This window comes from Asterias amurensis, chromosome 7 (genome assembly GCF_032118995.1).
Source record: "Asterias amurensis chromosome 7, ASM3211899v1".
Lineage (NCBI taxonomy): Eukaryota > Metazoa > Echinodermata > Asteroidea > Forcipulatida > Asteriidae > Asterias > Asterias amurensis.
In genome coordinates, this window is record NC_092654.1 from 9,090,312 (window position 1) to 9,105,519 (window position 15,208).

At 38.7% G+C, this 15,208-nt stretch overlaps 1 protein-coding gene across 3 annotated transcripts in view; it reads left to right on the forward strand.

Annotated features, from left to right (window-relative positions):
- The first annotated feature begins 319 nt into the window (after positions 1–319).
- Positions 320–15,208, forward strand: part of LOC139939630 (dynein axonemal heavy chain 7-like) — a 114,502-nt gene continuing 99,613 nt past the window's right edge. The window contains exons 1-13 of one of the 3 annotated variants that reach the window (XM_071935672.1): positions 320–570; positions 1,969–2,040; positions 2,496–2,601; positions 3,781–3,931; positions 4,386–4,488; positions 6,321–6,504; positions 7,376–7,574; positions 8,329–8,448; positions 9,674–9,857; positions 10,822–11,001; positions 11,894–12,052; positions 12,579–12,692; positions 14,034–14,069. In XM_071935672.1, the coding sequence (XP_071791773.1) occupies positions 556–570; positions 1,969–2,040; positions 2,496–2,601; positions 3,781–3,931; positions 4,386–4,488; positions 6,321–6,504; positions 7,376–7,574; positions 8,329–8,448; positions 9,674–9,857; positions 10,822–11,001; positions 11,894–12,052; positions 12,579–12,692; positions 14,034–14,069 (1,623 nt within the window). In that variant the 5' untranslated portion in view covers positions 320–555. Of the gene's footprint in view, positions 571–1,968; positions 2,041–2,495; positions 2,602–3,780; positions 3,932–4,385; positions 4,489–6,320; positions 6,505–7,375; positions 7,575–8,328; positions 8,449–9,673; positions 9,858–10,821; positions 11,002–11,893; positions 12,053–12,578; positions 12,693–14,033; positions 14,070–14,203; positions 14,222–15,208 lie in introns of all 3 variants that reach the window. The other 2 variants (XM_071935673.1, XM_071935674.1) reach the window with 2 other exon arrangements.

Here is a 15,208-nt window from a genome sequence, read left to right on the forward strand (position 1 = left end):
CCCTTCTGTACCTCGTAGAAAAAAAAACACACGCGCGTGGATAGCTTTCAAGCGGAGAGCACAAAAGTTGCATACCGCTACTGCATGTGTTTTAACATTTCATACCCTCTGACGTTTTAATTGATAACTTTAATTAAAAATATACCATAACACAATAACAAATAATAATGTTTTAAATCAATACAACACAATATAAATATTTCAGGATAAATATATTTATTTTCATTGTTTTTAAGTACAAATTATGCTATTTTTCTATGCATAAAATGATATTCGCGTTCGAGGTTGGTAAACAACTGTGAAGACGTAGCATAGCAACACAAAATCTGAGCGCTGACGATTTGCTATACAGATTTTATTTTTAAATACCACTTTTTGTGTTTCTTCAATATCTGAGAATATGACGCGTGCATGCATCGTCTACTGAATAAGTAGACGGTGTACTTAAGACTTTTCCCTATCCTGACAACTGCAGAAATGTGGAGGTTTTTCTCTGCAGAGTAGGGCAAAAGTTCAAGAACTTGAAATCGTCTTCAGCAAAGACAGTCAGACAAAATGGCCGACGTTCAGGTAATACAAATTTGAAATAAACAGTGACTGAGTGAGTGTCATAACAAAATATAAAAACAATATGTTTCAATATATGTATATATTTAAAGTTAAAAAGCACAGGGTGAGAGACCGAGGAGTGAGGGTCCAGTTTCGGCTTTTTTAATTCATCATTCATGATTAAAAATAATTCATGACTTTTCTGTTTTCAAATTGTAAAAATGTAATTTCACTTTCTTTCAGTTTGACAGTTTGAGTTTGACTTTATTTTTAAATATAAAAAGCTTCAAGTTCTACTCTAGCTAGAGTGCACATCAATTTTGTACACAAATGTTATAACTTGCATGTAACTTGTAAAATGTAAGACACAGTGTGCTATTTCTTTCCACAGATTTTCAACAAAATATAAACTGCATAAAATGTCTGATGCCGTTGCTTTTGTGTAGGCATAATTAATGAAAACATTTGTATATAATGGATTTCAATTTAAAGGGGAAAAAGCATTTTCCTACCCCATGGATGGTGACAGCAGACCCAATTCTGAATCTTTCATTCTCATGCGGTCGCACTAAATACTGACAACTCAGGACAACAAATTTTAAATGCACTTTTAAAGAACATTTGCGAACATAAGTCAACCGTCAATATTGTAATGGGCACGTTATTGTCGAGCAGTGATGTTTCAGGCTACTGAGATCCCACAACGTCAGGGGGCAGGCTGCCGGTTGTCAAACTTCTCATGGTCCTCAGGCTCAGGGAAGATTGGGACTTATTGGGACCAGGGGAGGGGTGGACAATATTCACTATTATTTTATCACTGTAGTAAAGGGCAGGAGAATTGATCATAGAAGGGGGAGGGGTATCTTTTTCTTTAGTTAGCTGCTGTTTTTTCCGTAAATAACTAAGCGTCCACTCTGGAATTTGAAGTTTCAAGGGGAGATTTAAATATAACACTTTTTGAATTCCATGAGAGGCACGCAAAATGGTAAATAATTATTTTGCATTTTGTATTACCCCTGAGGTGTAATGGTATCATCCAGGTACGTCGAAAAACAAGATGGAGGCTATACCGTTCGTTACTAAATTCGGGGTAAAAAAAACTTACAAATTTGTCAACAGTTTGAAAGTGATTTAGGTGCATATGACTCTTCTGCATAACGGTTGACTTCTGTTCAAATGTTCTTTGTCGTGAGGGGTCGTGAGTTGTCGGTGTTTAGTGCGACCCTTCTCATGGCCAGAGGAATAATCATTGTGTGATGTAGGCGAAGCTCTCACAAGGACCATTTGGTATTCATGCTAAAATATATTGTCTACATTGATTAGCAACCGAAAAGATCAAAAATATTATTTAGTTTCCAGGCGTTAACAGTTGGTTATAAATATCATTAATGACAATCCTTTTGTGTTTCTTAACTATAGTATGTAGCGTCCTTCAAAAACAAAGGAAAGAATGCCGCCGCACCGACATCATTTCTTCCAACATTGCCAGCTGTAAGTAAACCACTCTTCAATCACACAGTGAAATGATCACAAAAATCACCCTTGTTGGCTCAAGTTTTAAATCACTTGCAACTTTCCTTTTTTTAATCAGAATTTGTTGTGTACACTTAACTTAAAGATGAACCCTGCAAAACCTATACAAAAATAACATTTTTCATCTCAATGAACAAAGAAAAATTCTCCGTAAAAGATCAACCTATGAATCATAAAAGGTGTATTACTGATTTGATTTGATTTGATTTAAAATGGTATATTAAAATTAAAAAAACATTCTCACAGACAGTAGGCTGAATTACATGATTTGTACAAGCTTTAAAAACATTAAAATACATTATAGAAATTACAAGTCAAAAAACATTCAAAATACACTTGTAGTGACCTTAAATTAAATTCTTGACATAAAGTTGATTATGATTCATCATTTCTTGTGCTTATTTGCCCTCCAGAAGCGTAGCAAACCAGTATGGCAGGCCAACCCACCATCCTTTGTTCTATCAGGAAAACCACCTGAAGATCAAGTAGAAGAAAGTGTGGCAGCCCAGCTCACAACACGTAAGTCAACTTGTGCACTGTCACAGAAAAATGCAAATGCTTGGAGGTTTCTGAATATTCAATCCTTTCCTTCAGAGATGCCTAAATTTATTCAAGTTATTTTTAACTTTGTGTAAATATTCATGAAGGGCTTAGTGCCAGGACCCAATTGGCCATGGTTGTTTGGGGTCAATATTAATTATTCAGTATGCACACTGTTGACCCAGAGGGGATACCCCAACATGAGGAGCAGTGAACCTCAAGTTTAACCTTTCAGCTTGTTTGCATAATCTTGGGGGTAATTGTATCATAACAAAGGATCAGGGTGTGGGCTTATAGATTGTAGAGAGAAGTGTGTGTGAAGTATATGAGAAAGGAAGAATTCAGTTGAGTCTCCAGTGGTGAAGAGTACATGCCATTTTGTTCTGCTGCTCTGCTGCTATTTGTACAGATATGAACACCATCCATGGATTAAACCCATAAACCCTTGCTTAATAATAATAATAAACTACAGCATTTATAAGGCACACTTTACTGAAAAAAAAAAACATTCAAAGGCGCCGGTCAGGAAGAAGATAAATATTAAGTTGAGGTATTGTCAAGATGTAGGAAAGCAAAGATGGAAGAGAGTGATGTTGTGTATTTGTCTGAGGTGTTCCAGAAGTGAGTTCCAGAGTCAATGTGCTATGTTGGAGAAGGCCCTGTCCCCGTAATTGGCCAGGCGAGTTCGAGGATCATGAAGCGAATTGCTAATAGATCTCAGGCCTGGTCTAATTGTATATGGTGTCAAGAGGTTGTTTTCTCCTGACTAGCCCCCAGGTGCATAGATGATTTTTGCATGTGATATTTGCAGGAAAAACAAAGTTTCTCTCACATAGGCAGGTTGCTAAGTTTTCACAAGCCTGCTTGGTCTTCCCAGAGCAGCCAGTTTATCAAGTGTTTGTAAATAAGGATTATTACTAAATCAATCTCTAGAATAAAAACTAAAAATAAAAACTGTATTAGCTACGGCTAAAAGCTACTTGCACCATATGCCCATTGCATCAGAAAGAGACACAATAATCCAGTGAGAAACTTTTGAACACAATTATTCAATCTATGAGATATGGCCTATAAGCCTGGATTTGAGCAAGGGTGAACACACCCAAAACAAAACTTGGTGCAATTAGATAAAGTGTTCATATGATTTTATAATCTTAGGGGAGCCAAAGAAGAAAGGGAAAGGAAACCGCAGTAAGTCTTGGGATCCAGAGAGTAATGGAGCAGTCAGCGGTGCCGGCAAGGCCAAAGGGTTCTCACACCCAAGGAAAGATAGAGAGAGCTTCCGTAATGCATTGGTCAACATCATCATGTAAGTTTAAGATTGCAGAGTTCTCCCCATGATGCACAAGCTAAATGTAGCATACTACGGCCCAATTTCATAGAGCTGCTTAAAGGCACTGGACACTATTGGTAATTACTCAAAATAGTTGTTAACAAAAAAACTTACTTAGTAACAAGCAACGAAGAGCTGTCGGTGGTATTTTGTTGAGAAACGGCTCTCTCTAAAGTAAAGTAGTTTTTTTAGAAAAGGGTAACTTCTCACTCAAATAATAAAAGACTTCAGGCCTGAAGCTTATTATTATGCATCTGAAAGCACACAAAGTTGTGCAACAAGGGTGTTTTTCTTTCATTATTTTCTTACACTTTTGATAACCAATTGAGCCCGAATGTTCACAGGTTTGTTGTTTTAAGCATATGTTTGGATACACAAAGTGACGTTGACATTTTCAACTGATGACGCGTTCATGTTCTACTTTGTACAGGCAACAAGAAACTCCAGACAGTAGACCTCCATCTGTTGCTGAAGGTGAACTACCTCCTCTGTCAAGAACAGGTTCCCCAACTGCGGCAGAGAAAGACATCTTGGTAAGTCGCCACGTCATGACCTTGGGTCGTGGCCGAGCGGATAAGAGCACCGAACTCAAGCTCTGGTGCCTCTGTTCAGCTGAGTGTGGGTTCGAATCCGGGTCATGACACTTGTGTCCCCTGAGCAAGACACTTAACTATAATTGCTTCTCTTCCTCCACCCAGGGGTAAATGGGTACCTGTGAGGGCAGAGATGGTTCTTGTGATTGGTTTAGCCGAGTAGCACATATTAATGTTGCACAGGCTGTATACTCCCCAGGGAGCTGAGATTGTTTAAGGAGTGATTTAAGGCCCAGTGACCAGGGGTAATCATGTTGGAAGCGCTTTGAGACGCCCTTCGGTGTGAAAAGCACGATATTAAAACTGGTTATTATTGTTATTATTATGACCTTATAGAGCGAGTCTTTGAATGAACAGATACAAGCACTGGACTCAAGCTCTGGTGTTTCTGTTCTGTAGAGTGTGGGTTCGAGTTCCCGGTCCTGACACTTGTGTCTTTACCAAATACTTAACAGTTATTGCTGCGTCATTTGTTTGGGACATAAAGCCGATGGTCCTGTGTGTTGGGATCTTGATCTGGATGGATACTACGTAACACTCCTGGTGGAGTCAGGCACGTTGTGTATGTCACGTAAAGAGCCCAGTGCACTTCTCGAAAAGAGAAGTGGTTTGCCCCAGTGTTCCTGGTATGATCGGCAGCAAATTACGCCACAGCTATGAAAAGGAATAGTCTCATACTTCAAAAACAATGGAAAAAAAAAAATAAGCATCATTTGGTGACGGATATGAGCGCTATATAATACGCCATAGATACTGTTATCAATGTTTGTTCTGATTTGATCAAATGTCTCTTTGGTTCAAACAAATACAGTTTAGAATGTGGTTTTATAATATATTATTATGTCTCAATTTCTTGTGGTGTCGAAAGAAGTTGCCAATAATGTTCCTAAAAGAATGTTTGAACACGAGGCCAGGCTTTCTGCTTCTTCTCACCCATACACACTTGCTTTGGTGAGATGTAGAACAAGGAGCCATTCCAACAGCTTTGTTTCACAGACTGCATCTCTTTGGACTTCTTGCCTGGTGCATGTGTCCCTCCTTTCTATAATCTAGACTGTCTTACGAGGAATATCAATTCCTACCTTTAGCTCCCTGAGTTATTTTTCTCTAGAAGAGAGGGAAATAAGAACAAAATATAGCAATAGATTAGGAAAATGAAGGCGAGGAGAAAGTTGTGGAAATTAAAGCAATTCATTCTAGATAGATGTAATAATTTCGTTGGGGAAAAAACCGAAGTGTTCTTTTGGTGTTAAAAGCCTGGACATATAGGTATGTGATAAACTCTGTATACTCGGTGCTTCCAACTCCTGCAAAATATGAAGCCTATTATGAAGGGTTATAATAATAATAATAATAACAAAAAATTCTTATATATCGCATTTCACAATAACCGTATCAATGCGCTTTACATTTAGTCCCCTGGTCATAGGGCCAATAAACATCCCTTTAATGTTTCTCAGCTCCCTTGGGAGTATACAGCCCTGAGCTGCCTGTAAGGCGCTTGTGGCTTTTCATACACAATATCAACCTCTACCCTCGCAGGTACCCATTTATACCCCTGGGTGAAGAGAAGCAATTATAGTAAAGTATCTTGCTCAAGGACACAAGTGTCACAACCGGGATTCGAACCCACACTTTGGTGACTGCATCAGAACTTGAGTTCGATGTTCTTAACCACTCGGCCATGACACTCTTTTTAATCAGGAATATGCCAACAGAATGTTGTGTTGAAAATTGCTAAACTGTAACAAACCTGTCTGTCTGATTTACAGCGATACTATTACTACATCCACAATGGCATCGACACAGAGCACGTTGCACCCATGGAGGATTCCTGGTTGATCAACGTCCTCCATCTTGTCTCCAACGACCTCAAGACGGGTCACTCCGAGACCATTGAGAACCTGTCGGACGAGATGAGGGAAGACTACCTCCTGAGTGTCAAGAAAGCAATCGGTAAGATCAGAAGCTGTTTAGCAGAAATTTCTGCCTAGCAAATTGCTTGGCTAAGCAAGAAATGGCCGGGTACCAGTCACAATCATGTGAACTTTATCTCTTGGCTATATTTTTCTGTGCTTAGCAAATTTTTGTGCTTACAGGCTTTATTTTGGGCCCAGGAACCAAGTTCATAAAGCTGTTCAGCAGAAAAATTTGCTTAGCAAATTTATTGGATTTAAGCAAGCAATGGCCGGGTACCAGTCAAAACAATGTGAACATTATGGACTTTTTAGTGATAACCAGTTTCTGCAAAGCAGTTTATTTGTCTGTGCGTATTAGTTTTTGTGGTGACAGGTTTTATAAAATTGGGCACAGGAACCTAGTTCATAAAGCTGTTTTGCAGAAAATTCTGCTGAGCAAAGTTCCTAGCCAAGCAAAATATGGCCGGGTACCAGTCACAGCAATGGTAATTTTATGGTACTCTGGCTGGTAACCTATTTTTGCAAGAAAATTAGGCAACCAGCTTGCCTGATCGCCATGAGTTTGCATTGTTACATCATTTATTTTCATATGTGAGCGCTGGAAGGTTACCATACTATTACCTTTGCATGTACTTACAGTTTGCAGCCCTATGAAGTGGAAACTCGCACAGTAAGCACAAAATCAGACATTAAGCAGCTCTATGAAATTTTGCGCAAGTCAGAAACAGACAAAGTCTCTGAAGCCAGGGATACATTGCCGCGTCCATTGGCGGCTGCATTTTCCTTTTAGTGTTTTTGTGAACTTAAAGTGAGGCCTCGGATCAAGGTGTATTCATTTCACAGTCTAGGCTTAGAGAAATAATTGATTGAGTCATTGTCAATGTGGAATGTTTGCCTGATTGTTTCAGTGGACTTCGTCCTACGTGATCCACGCGAGAAGGAAGAGGATAAAGAAGAGACGAAACCCCCTCACAGGACGGAGTTGTCGATCGTACCCAAGCCGTGGTACAAATCCTTCATTGCAGCACAGACCGCGACCAGCCAAGATTTAAACATCACAAACCCTACCATGTTACAGGTCTTGGAGCTTTGGCATGTTTCCTTTGGGTAAGTTGACTGTTGTCTATTAACTATTACTTGTTACTGATGTTTGAGAAGCACCGTATAGACGATGTGACATGGGATATCGCATCTTGTTTACAAAAGAGCCACAGAGCCTGGACTTCATGCAGGTACGATTTGTCATGTTTGTACACAGCCTAATGGAGTAAAACATAAGATCTATATTTTATGGAGATGGCACTGTCTAATTCCTATCAACTTTTGATACAATGAAAGGGGGCACATCTCAAAACTTGTCCATCTTTTACTTTCATAACTCTTGGATTTATATGGAAATTATGACACAAAATGTCAGCTTTCCCATTGGACCAGTGCAGTATCCTGCCTGCCAGGAATGCACAAGGTCACACTTAGTGTAAACAAAGTTCACATGGTCTATACTCGGTGCTTTCCCAAGTCCTGTGGAAAAATAATTCCCACTGACATACTTCTCAGGCAGGATTCAACCCCCCCCCCCAGACTCCTACTTTTCTAGATAGATGTCTTACCACTATTGATCACATGCCATTAGTGAGGATATTTTAACATAATTGTCAAATGTCTGATTAAAACTTTCTAAGAATTGACCAGCTAAAAACTGTCACTGATGCTTAATACCAAATGGTGGATTTTTTTATTGTGTTTGAAGAATATGTGTACACAATTAAGTACTTAAAAATGAAAACGCACTGTTTAGTTTAAAAATTGTATGTATTCCACTGCATTCCTAACATGTCCTCTTTCCGCATTTGATTTACAGAAACCTGCGGTTAGTTGATGTGAATGAGTTTCATCAGAAGACAGAGTCTATGGAGCTGGCCATCTTTCAGAATCTGGTCATGAGGCACATTGATGCAGCAAAAGAAAAACTACTCAAGAAGTAAGTCTTATAGAAATCGAAGCTTATCCTATTCCCGTCCGAGCCTTCGCGCATCATCGAGCCAAGCCCAACTAACAGTTAATCTCCAAGGCAGTACTTAAAGGGAAGGTGCACGTTTGGTAATCGTCAAAGACCAGTGTTCTCACTTGGTGTATCCCATCATAAGCATAAAATAACAAGCCTGTGAAAATTTGGGCTCAATTGGTCATCAAAGTTGCCAGAAAATGATGAAAGAAAAAAACACCCTTGTTGGACAAATTTGTGTGCTTTCAGATACATGTAGGAGTAAAAGACTTCTAACTGGAAGTCTTTTATTACTTTAGTGAGAATTTACCTCTTTCTCAAAAACTATGTTACTTCAGAGGGAATCGTTTCCCACAATGTTTTATACTATCAACAGCTCTCCAATGCTCGTTACCAAGTCAGTTTTTGAGTTACTATTTGTTTTGAGTAATTACCAAACGTGTACCTTCCCTTTAAGCAGCATCTAGCAACAGAGTCCAGCATTTTTCTAAAGAGATCAGAACATACTGATCAAAACATTGAGTTGTCAACGACTCGTTCTTCTCAGAACCAAAACTACTTAAAGGAAATTGATACATTGCGCTATCGCAAACTTCACCTACGTGTAAGCATTGTTACTAGGAGTAGGCATCTGGAACTTCCCTTTTTGCTTTAGGGAACATTTTCAAAGTAAAGTTTAGAATGATGTCCAGTTTTCAAGTGGTGAAAACAAATTACTCACAATGATGAGTTATTAAAGGAACACGTTGCCCTAGATCGGTCGAGTTGGTCTTTGAAAAGCTCTGTAACCGATTGTTATGAAATGCATATGATTAGAAAGATATTTTAAAAGTAGAATATAATGATCCACACAAACATGCCTCGAAATTGCGTGGTTTTCCTTTTACCTCGTTGACTAACACGGTGGGCCATTTATCCATAAATGGCCGGCCGTGTTAGTTCGCAAAGTAAAAGGAAAACCGCGCAATTTCGAGACATGTTTGTGTGGATCATTGTACTCTACTTTTAAAGTATCTTTCTACCCATATGTATTTATAACAAACGGTTACAAACTCTTTCAAAAGCCAACTCGACAGATCAAAGGCAATGTGCTCCTTTAAGTGATGAATAGTTTGTCAAATATATAAGATTTTCTTTGAAAAATATCTAAACACACACCTTCTTGTGAATCATCTAACTGAAAAATTTAACTTGATTTAAGGTGGTTCCCAGAGGTGCAGAACATCTACTACCAGGGCAACAGACGTAAACTGGTACCCAGCAATCACAATGGTCGTAAGTTGGAATCATTCTTCAACTGTGCAGCAACGCTCATGACTGAGCAGCTGCAAGGCCTGTGCCTCAATTCCATAGACGACTTCACTGATCTCATCTGCCAACCACCGGTAAGTCGTAAAAGATAAACAAAGTGCTGCTGTAAATTGATAGGGAGTCTTCCCCGTCTTTCAACACACCCCCTTCTTTTTGGACCAAAGTACAAATTTGTGTGGCTGATAGAAAGCCATGTAAAGAGTACAACAATGCACCTTGTAAACCATTACATGGTGCTATGTAAATGGAGTAGGTCTTATACTTAAAACGTAGCCCCAAATGCCTCGCAGGAAAATACTTATTGTTGAAGTGCCTGGAGCTTCACTGAGTGAGGCATATGCAAGGGGTCTGTTGATGGATTGCACATGGCGTCATTGACGGCCATCTTTGATGACAAATAATAGAAAAGTGTGCTGCGCACGACTCTCAGCCAATGACAGCCTTTCACACATCACGTTTGATGGCGACCAATGCTAGGGTTCTATTCATAGTTTAAATACTTTACATGATTGAAAGAGGTTTTTTTGAGGAGGTCCAAGGATTTGGAAAAAGGATGCATTTAAAAAACTTATGTTTACCTTTCCTATAAAGCCTTGTTCATACTTCCTGCAAATGCTTTGTGGGAAGCAAATTTTCTTGCATCACATTTGCCCTGGGAGCGTGTACCGGTTATTGCATCACCAAAACTCACCCGCATTTGCATTTGCAAGAAGTATGAACCAGGGCCCAATTTCATAGAGCTGCTAAGCACAAAAATTTGCTTAGCATGAAATTTCTTCCTTGATAAAAACAGGATTACCATCCAAATTTCCATTTGTTGCATATTGTTTGTAACAGGTATTCAGCTGATGTTTGCTCATCCTGAAAATCATGTGGAAATGTTGGTAATCCGGTTTTTATCGAGGTAGAAATTTCATGCTAAGCAAATTTTTGTGCTTAGCAGCTCTATTAAATTGGGCCCAGGCTGAAGTACTGACCAATCTTTGTATTGACCTCTAAAATTAAACAATGTTATTCATCCTTGATCCCATAATGTAGGATTCAATCCGTGCCCATGAGCATTCCGGATTCGTCATGAGGCTAGTGTTGGATGGCTCCAACATCAAGTTTGAGCCCACCTTCTCTGACTTTGAGATAGTCTTACTCAACGTGTATGACGTGATGCTGAAGGCGGTCAGTGTGGTTCCTAGAGTGGAGACTAAGCTCTACTCTGAGTGGGTAAGTTGAAACATCGGTTAGAATTCTCTCAACCAGGGGTTGATTTCACAAAGCAATACAATCCATCGCACAACACTTCCATTCCAACTGCTACCAAACAATCCTGCTACAAATTCAGTTTTCTACCTAACACCGTTAAAGACTGGAACAAACTTCTGTACAACATAACTACCATACAAGACAACAAAGCCTTCAAAACAGCTGCTCTCGAGCACATCACCCAGCATTACTACTAACCGCATGCGCACACCCAACCCTGCTTGACTCCACCAGGAGTGTTACGTAGTAACTATCCAAATCCCAGATCCCAGATCCCAAGACAATTTTCAGTATCACCATAGTGATTTGTATTGTGACGTAACACTTTACTTAGCAACTACGATTGATTTGCAGTTATGATCAATCTTAGCTCTTTGTGAAATCGGGCCTAATTTTATGGCTCTGCTTAGCGCCGAATTCTGCGCTTAGGATCACCATTCTCCTCTTACTGTGCAAGCAATGAATTTCTGCACTAGCTGTGTAAGCAAAGAGCGCATAGTAACGTGAAGTACACATACGCACAAGCAAAATTTCACTGCTAGCCCGCAAAATACGCTTGACATTAGCGTGGAGTTCCCTGCAGAAGTAAGCGCCGATTATTTGCTTCTGGTAAGGAGAGCCACCTCACTACACATTTAATAACCTTTTTCCTACTAATTTGATAGCAAACTGTCAGGTACAACCATGTCATAATTCTATTTTAAAGTAGTGGTGGCTCTGAAAGAAGCTGGTTTGGTCTTGACGTTTTGAACAGTACACTCTGCTCGTCTTCAGGAGAAAAGTTTTTTCCTTTTTCCCCCTAGTTTTTCTACTTTTGTCCTAATTCTTTTCCTTGTTTTCCTTTGTTATTTAGAGCGGACCAAAGTCCAAAGCCACTCTCCGGCCCATCATCCTGGAGGACATTCTTAGCAGACACAAACAGAAGATCCGAGATATCATCAGTGAGGAGAGTGTCATTCCTAAGGAGCATCTTAAGATCTATGACAAGTACAACTTCCTCATCAACAAACAGGTAACAACTTTTGTTTGTTTATTTGTTTGTTGGGGTGTTTGTTGGGGGGGAGGGTTTGTTTGTTTGTTTGTTTTTTTTTGTTGGGGTATTTTGTTTGTTTAGATGATCTTCTCAGCAAGGGAACTCGGCAAACAAGGGGATATAAATGACAAGCTGTCAACAGCTAATCTCTCTCATATTTAAACATTGGTTTAACGTCTATGATTATGAAATGCACAAGTAAAGAAGTTGTTATTCAGTAACTAGAGGACAATACTTTGTTCTAGTCATTGTAAAATCAGCGGTTGAGCTTGGTAGGATTTGAATTCACTACCTTCGTAATTGCAAGTCCTGGGGTGGATTTCACAAAGAGTTAGGACTAGTCTTATCTTGAGTTAGGACCAGTTACTCATCCTAACTTAGGACTATCCATGCAATTTGTATATCTCCTAGGACTAGTCCTAAGTTAGGACTAGTCCTAACTCTTTGTGAAATCGACCCCTGCAGTCTAACTGTATCTGAATCAATCCCCCCCCCCCCTTTCCAGGCCGACACTGATGTGGAAGCTTTCATGGCCGAGGAGCATTCTTTTGAGGAATATGCCCGGGAAGTACGGAAGTACAACAAACTAGGAGATGAGATTTCATACAACACCCGCAAGGTATGTCAAATAGTTAACTACAATGTAATCTGAGTGTAGAGTGCAGGGGATTAAATATTTGGAGAGTTTAAGTTTGAAAAAAGCTCTTGCCCAATTCCTAGGCAACTTTGATAAAATAACTTTATTTTGAAAGTGACTATTAATAATTTTTAAAGTTATGTAACTTATTTTGGAAATGATAGAGCTTCAGTTGCATCACATCTTAGTGAAAAACTTCAAATTTGACTTCATTGCTGACTTATAAAGCAAACTTTTTATTGTTATCATTTTTTTTATTTAAGGTGAAAAGTCAATAAAATGTGTATTAGCCATCTTTATGTTGATGTCTCTCATCGTTTATGACATAGAAACTTAGTTGGTAGATTTATTGAAACTTGACAAATCTGTAGATAAGAGCATGTTACAATATGTTTTATCTAAATTTTTACAACATTTCACTACATTTTTGTTAACCTGTTCTTCTCGTTGGTCTGTCGTATTTCATGAAATGTAAACAAATCTTACCAGAAAATTTTACATGAGAATGATTATTTAAAAACATTTTTCCCTTTTCACTTTAAATTTAGTATTGTGTTCTTACGGAATTGAACACAAATAAAAGAATTCCCTTTTGCAAACTGCTTACCAAACAGAATAATTTTTTGTTCAAATGCTTATCATAATGGCTGAACGGTGTCCACCCAAGCATAGTGTAGTTTTAAAGCATCTTTCCAGTCGGAACAATTTTATGCCAAACGCCTTGTATAGCCAAAAACGCGCCTAATCAGAATGCAATGTGTGCCATTAAAACCAATTGCAATGTTTTAAACATTACTGATGTTTTATCTGGTATTTAAAGGAACATGTTGCCTTGGATCTGTCGAGTTGGTCTTTGAAAAGCGTTCTGTAGCCGTTTGTTTTAAAATGCATATGGGTAGAAAGATGTTGTAAAAGTAGAATACAATGATCTACACAAACATGCCTTGAAATTGCGTGGTTTTCCTTTTACCTCGTCGACAAACACAGTCGGCCATTTATGGGAGTCAAATTTTTGACTCCCATAAATGGCCGACCGTGTTAGTTTGCGACGTAAAAGGAAAACCGTGCAATTTTGAGTGATACTTGTGTGGATCATTGTATTCTACTTTTAAAACATCTTTCCAACCATATGCATTTCATAACAAACCGTTTCAAACGCTTTTTATAGACCAACTCGTCCGATCCAAGGCAATGTGTTCCTTTAAGATGTGTTTGTCAAATAATGTTGTTAAGTTACTACATGCATGTTGCATGTCATTTATTTTCATGTATTGCGTTTCTTTCCCCCAACTTGTCTGTTTGTGTGATGCATTGGATACCCAGGGGTCCAACTCCCAGCATTTTCGTTGTATTCGCCAGGTTGTATTGCTTTAATCCTAATATCGCTTTGGCTTGACTCATGAATATTCATTGCATCATTTGCATGTATTTACATTGCCTCATGCTCATTGGCTTGTTGTCTATCTGCTTATTTGCATTTGAATGCATTACAGGATGAAGACCAAAGGAAGGTTTGTAAAGCTTGCTAATCTTAAACATTTAAGCCTGGTTTATACTTCCTGCGAATGCGAATTCGAAGCTAATTTGATGTCACAAATCCGCAACGAATAATTCGCAGGGGTTGAGTTGTGCTCAACTCTCTTGCAAATATCGTAGCGAAAACAGAGTTGTGACGTCAAATTCACGTCGTATTCGCTTTCGCAGGAAGTATGAACTGAGCTTTATGCATGCAATTGTCTGTCACTGACATATGTTTTCAGATTTAACAGCACAGTAGTTACTTTACTGTTTCTCTATGTGTCTCCCTTTTGTTTATCTTAACCTTAACCCTAAACCCCTAGTGTGTCGTTGGCTAGAGAGCCTCCTTAATTCTTAAACAGCTACTTGAGCGGAATGTTTTTAACGGAAATGGTATTTTAACTTGTTTATAATGCACTTGTTCACCATTTAATGTAATTTTGATATGTGTACACTTCTGAATTTTTCAGAATTATCGAATAAAAAATTAGGCCCCAACTTAAAGGTTTTGAAAAATTAAAAACACTTCTGTCGTTGACGGCGCGCATCAAAGGACAATGCTTTGACGTCATTTGTGCGAGTTTGATTTGTTATACCTCCACGCTGCAACAAAGCAGCTTTACAAATTGGAGCTCCCAACTATGACGTTTTGAGAGTGATTTTCGCAAATCTCTTAGAAGAGCGCTGGATGAGGGTATTCAAAGTGATTGTTTTTTTACACAATTAAATTCTATTTATAATTATTCCTTATCCATTGAAAACATTTCAAATGAAATTCAGCAAAGTTCATGACTTGACATTTTCGTTCAGCAGGTCTTTAAAATACACCAGTCTATACTAACTTAACCCCACATTTAGAGGGTGTGTGACTGTTTGGGTTGATACTTTAACCCTTTGGTGCACAGATTAATTTAAAAAAAAACACCATCAACCATGTTTTTCTCAAAATGTTTCAATAGCGTACCCTGTTGAACATCACA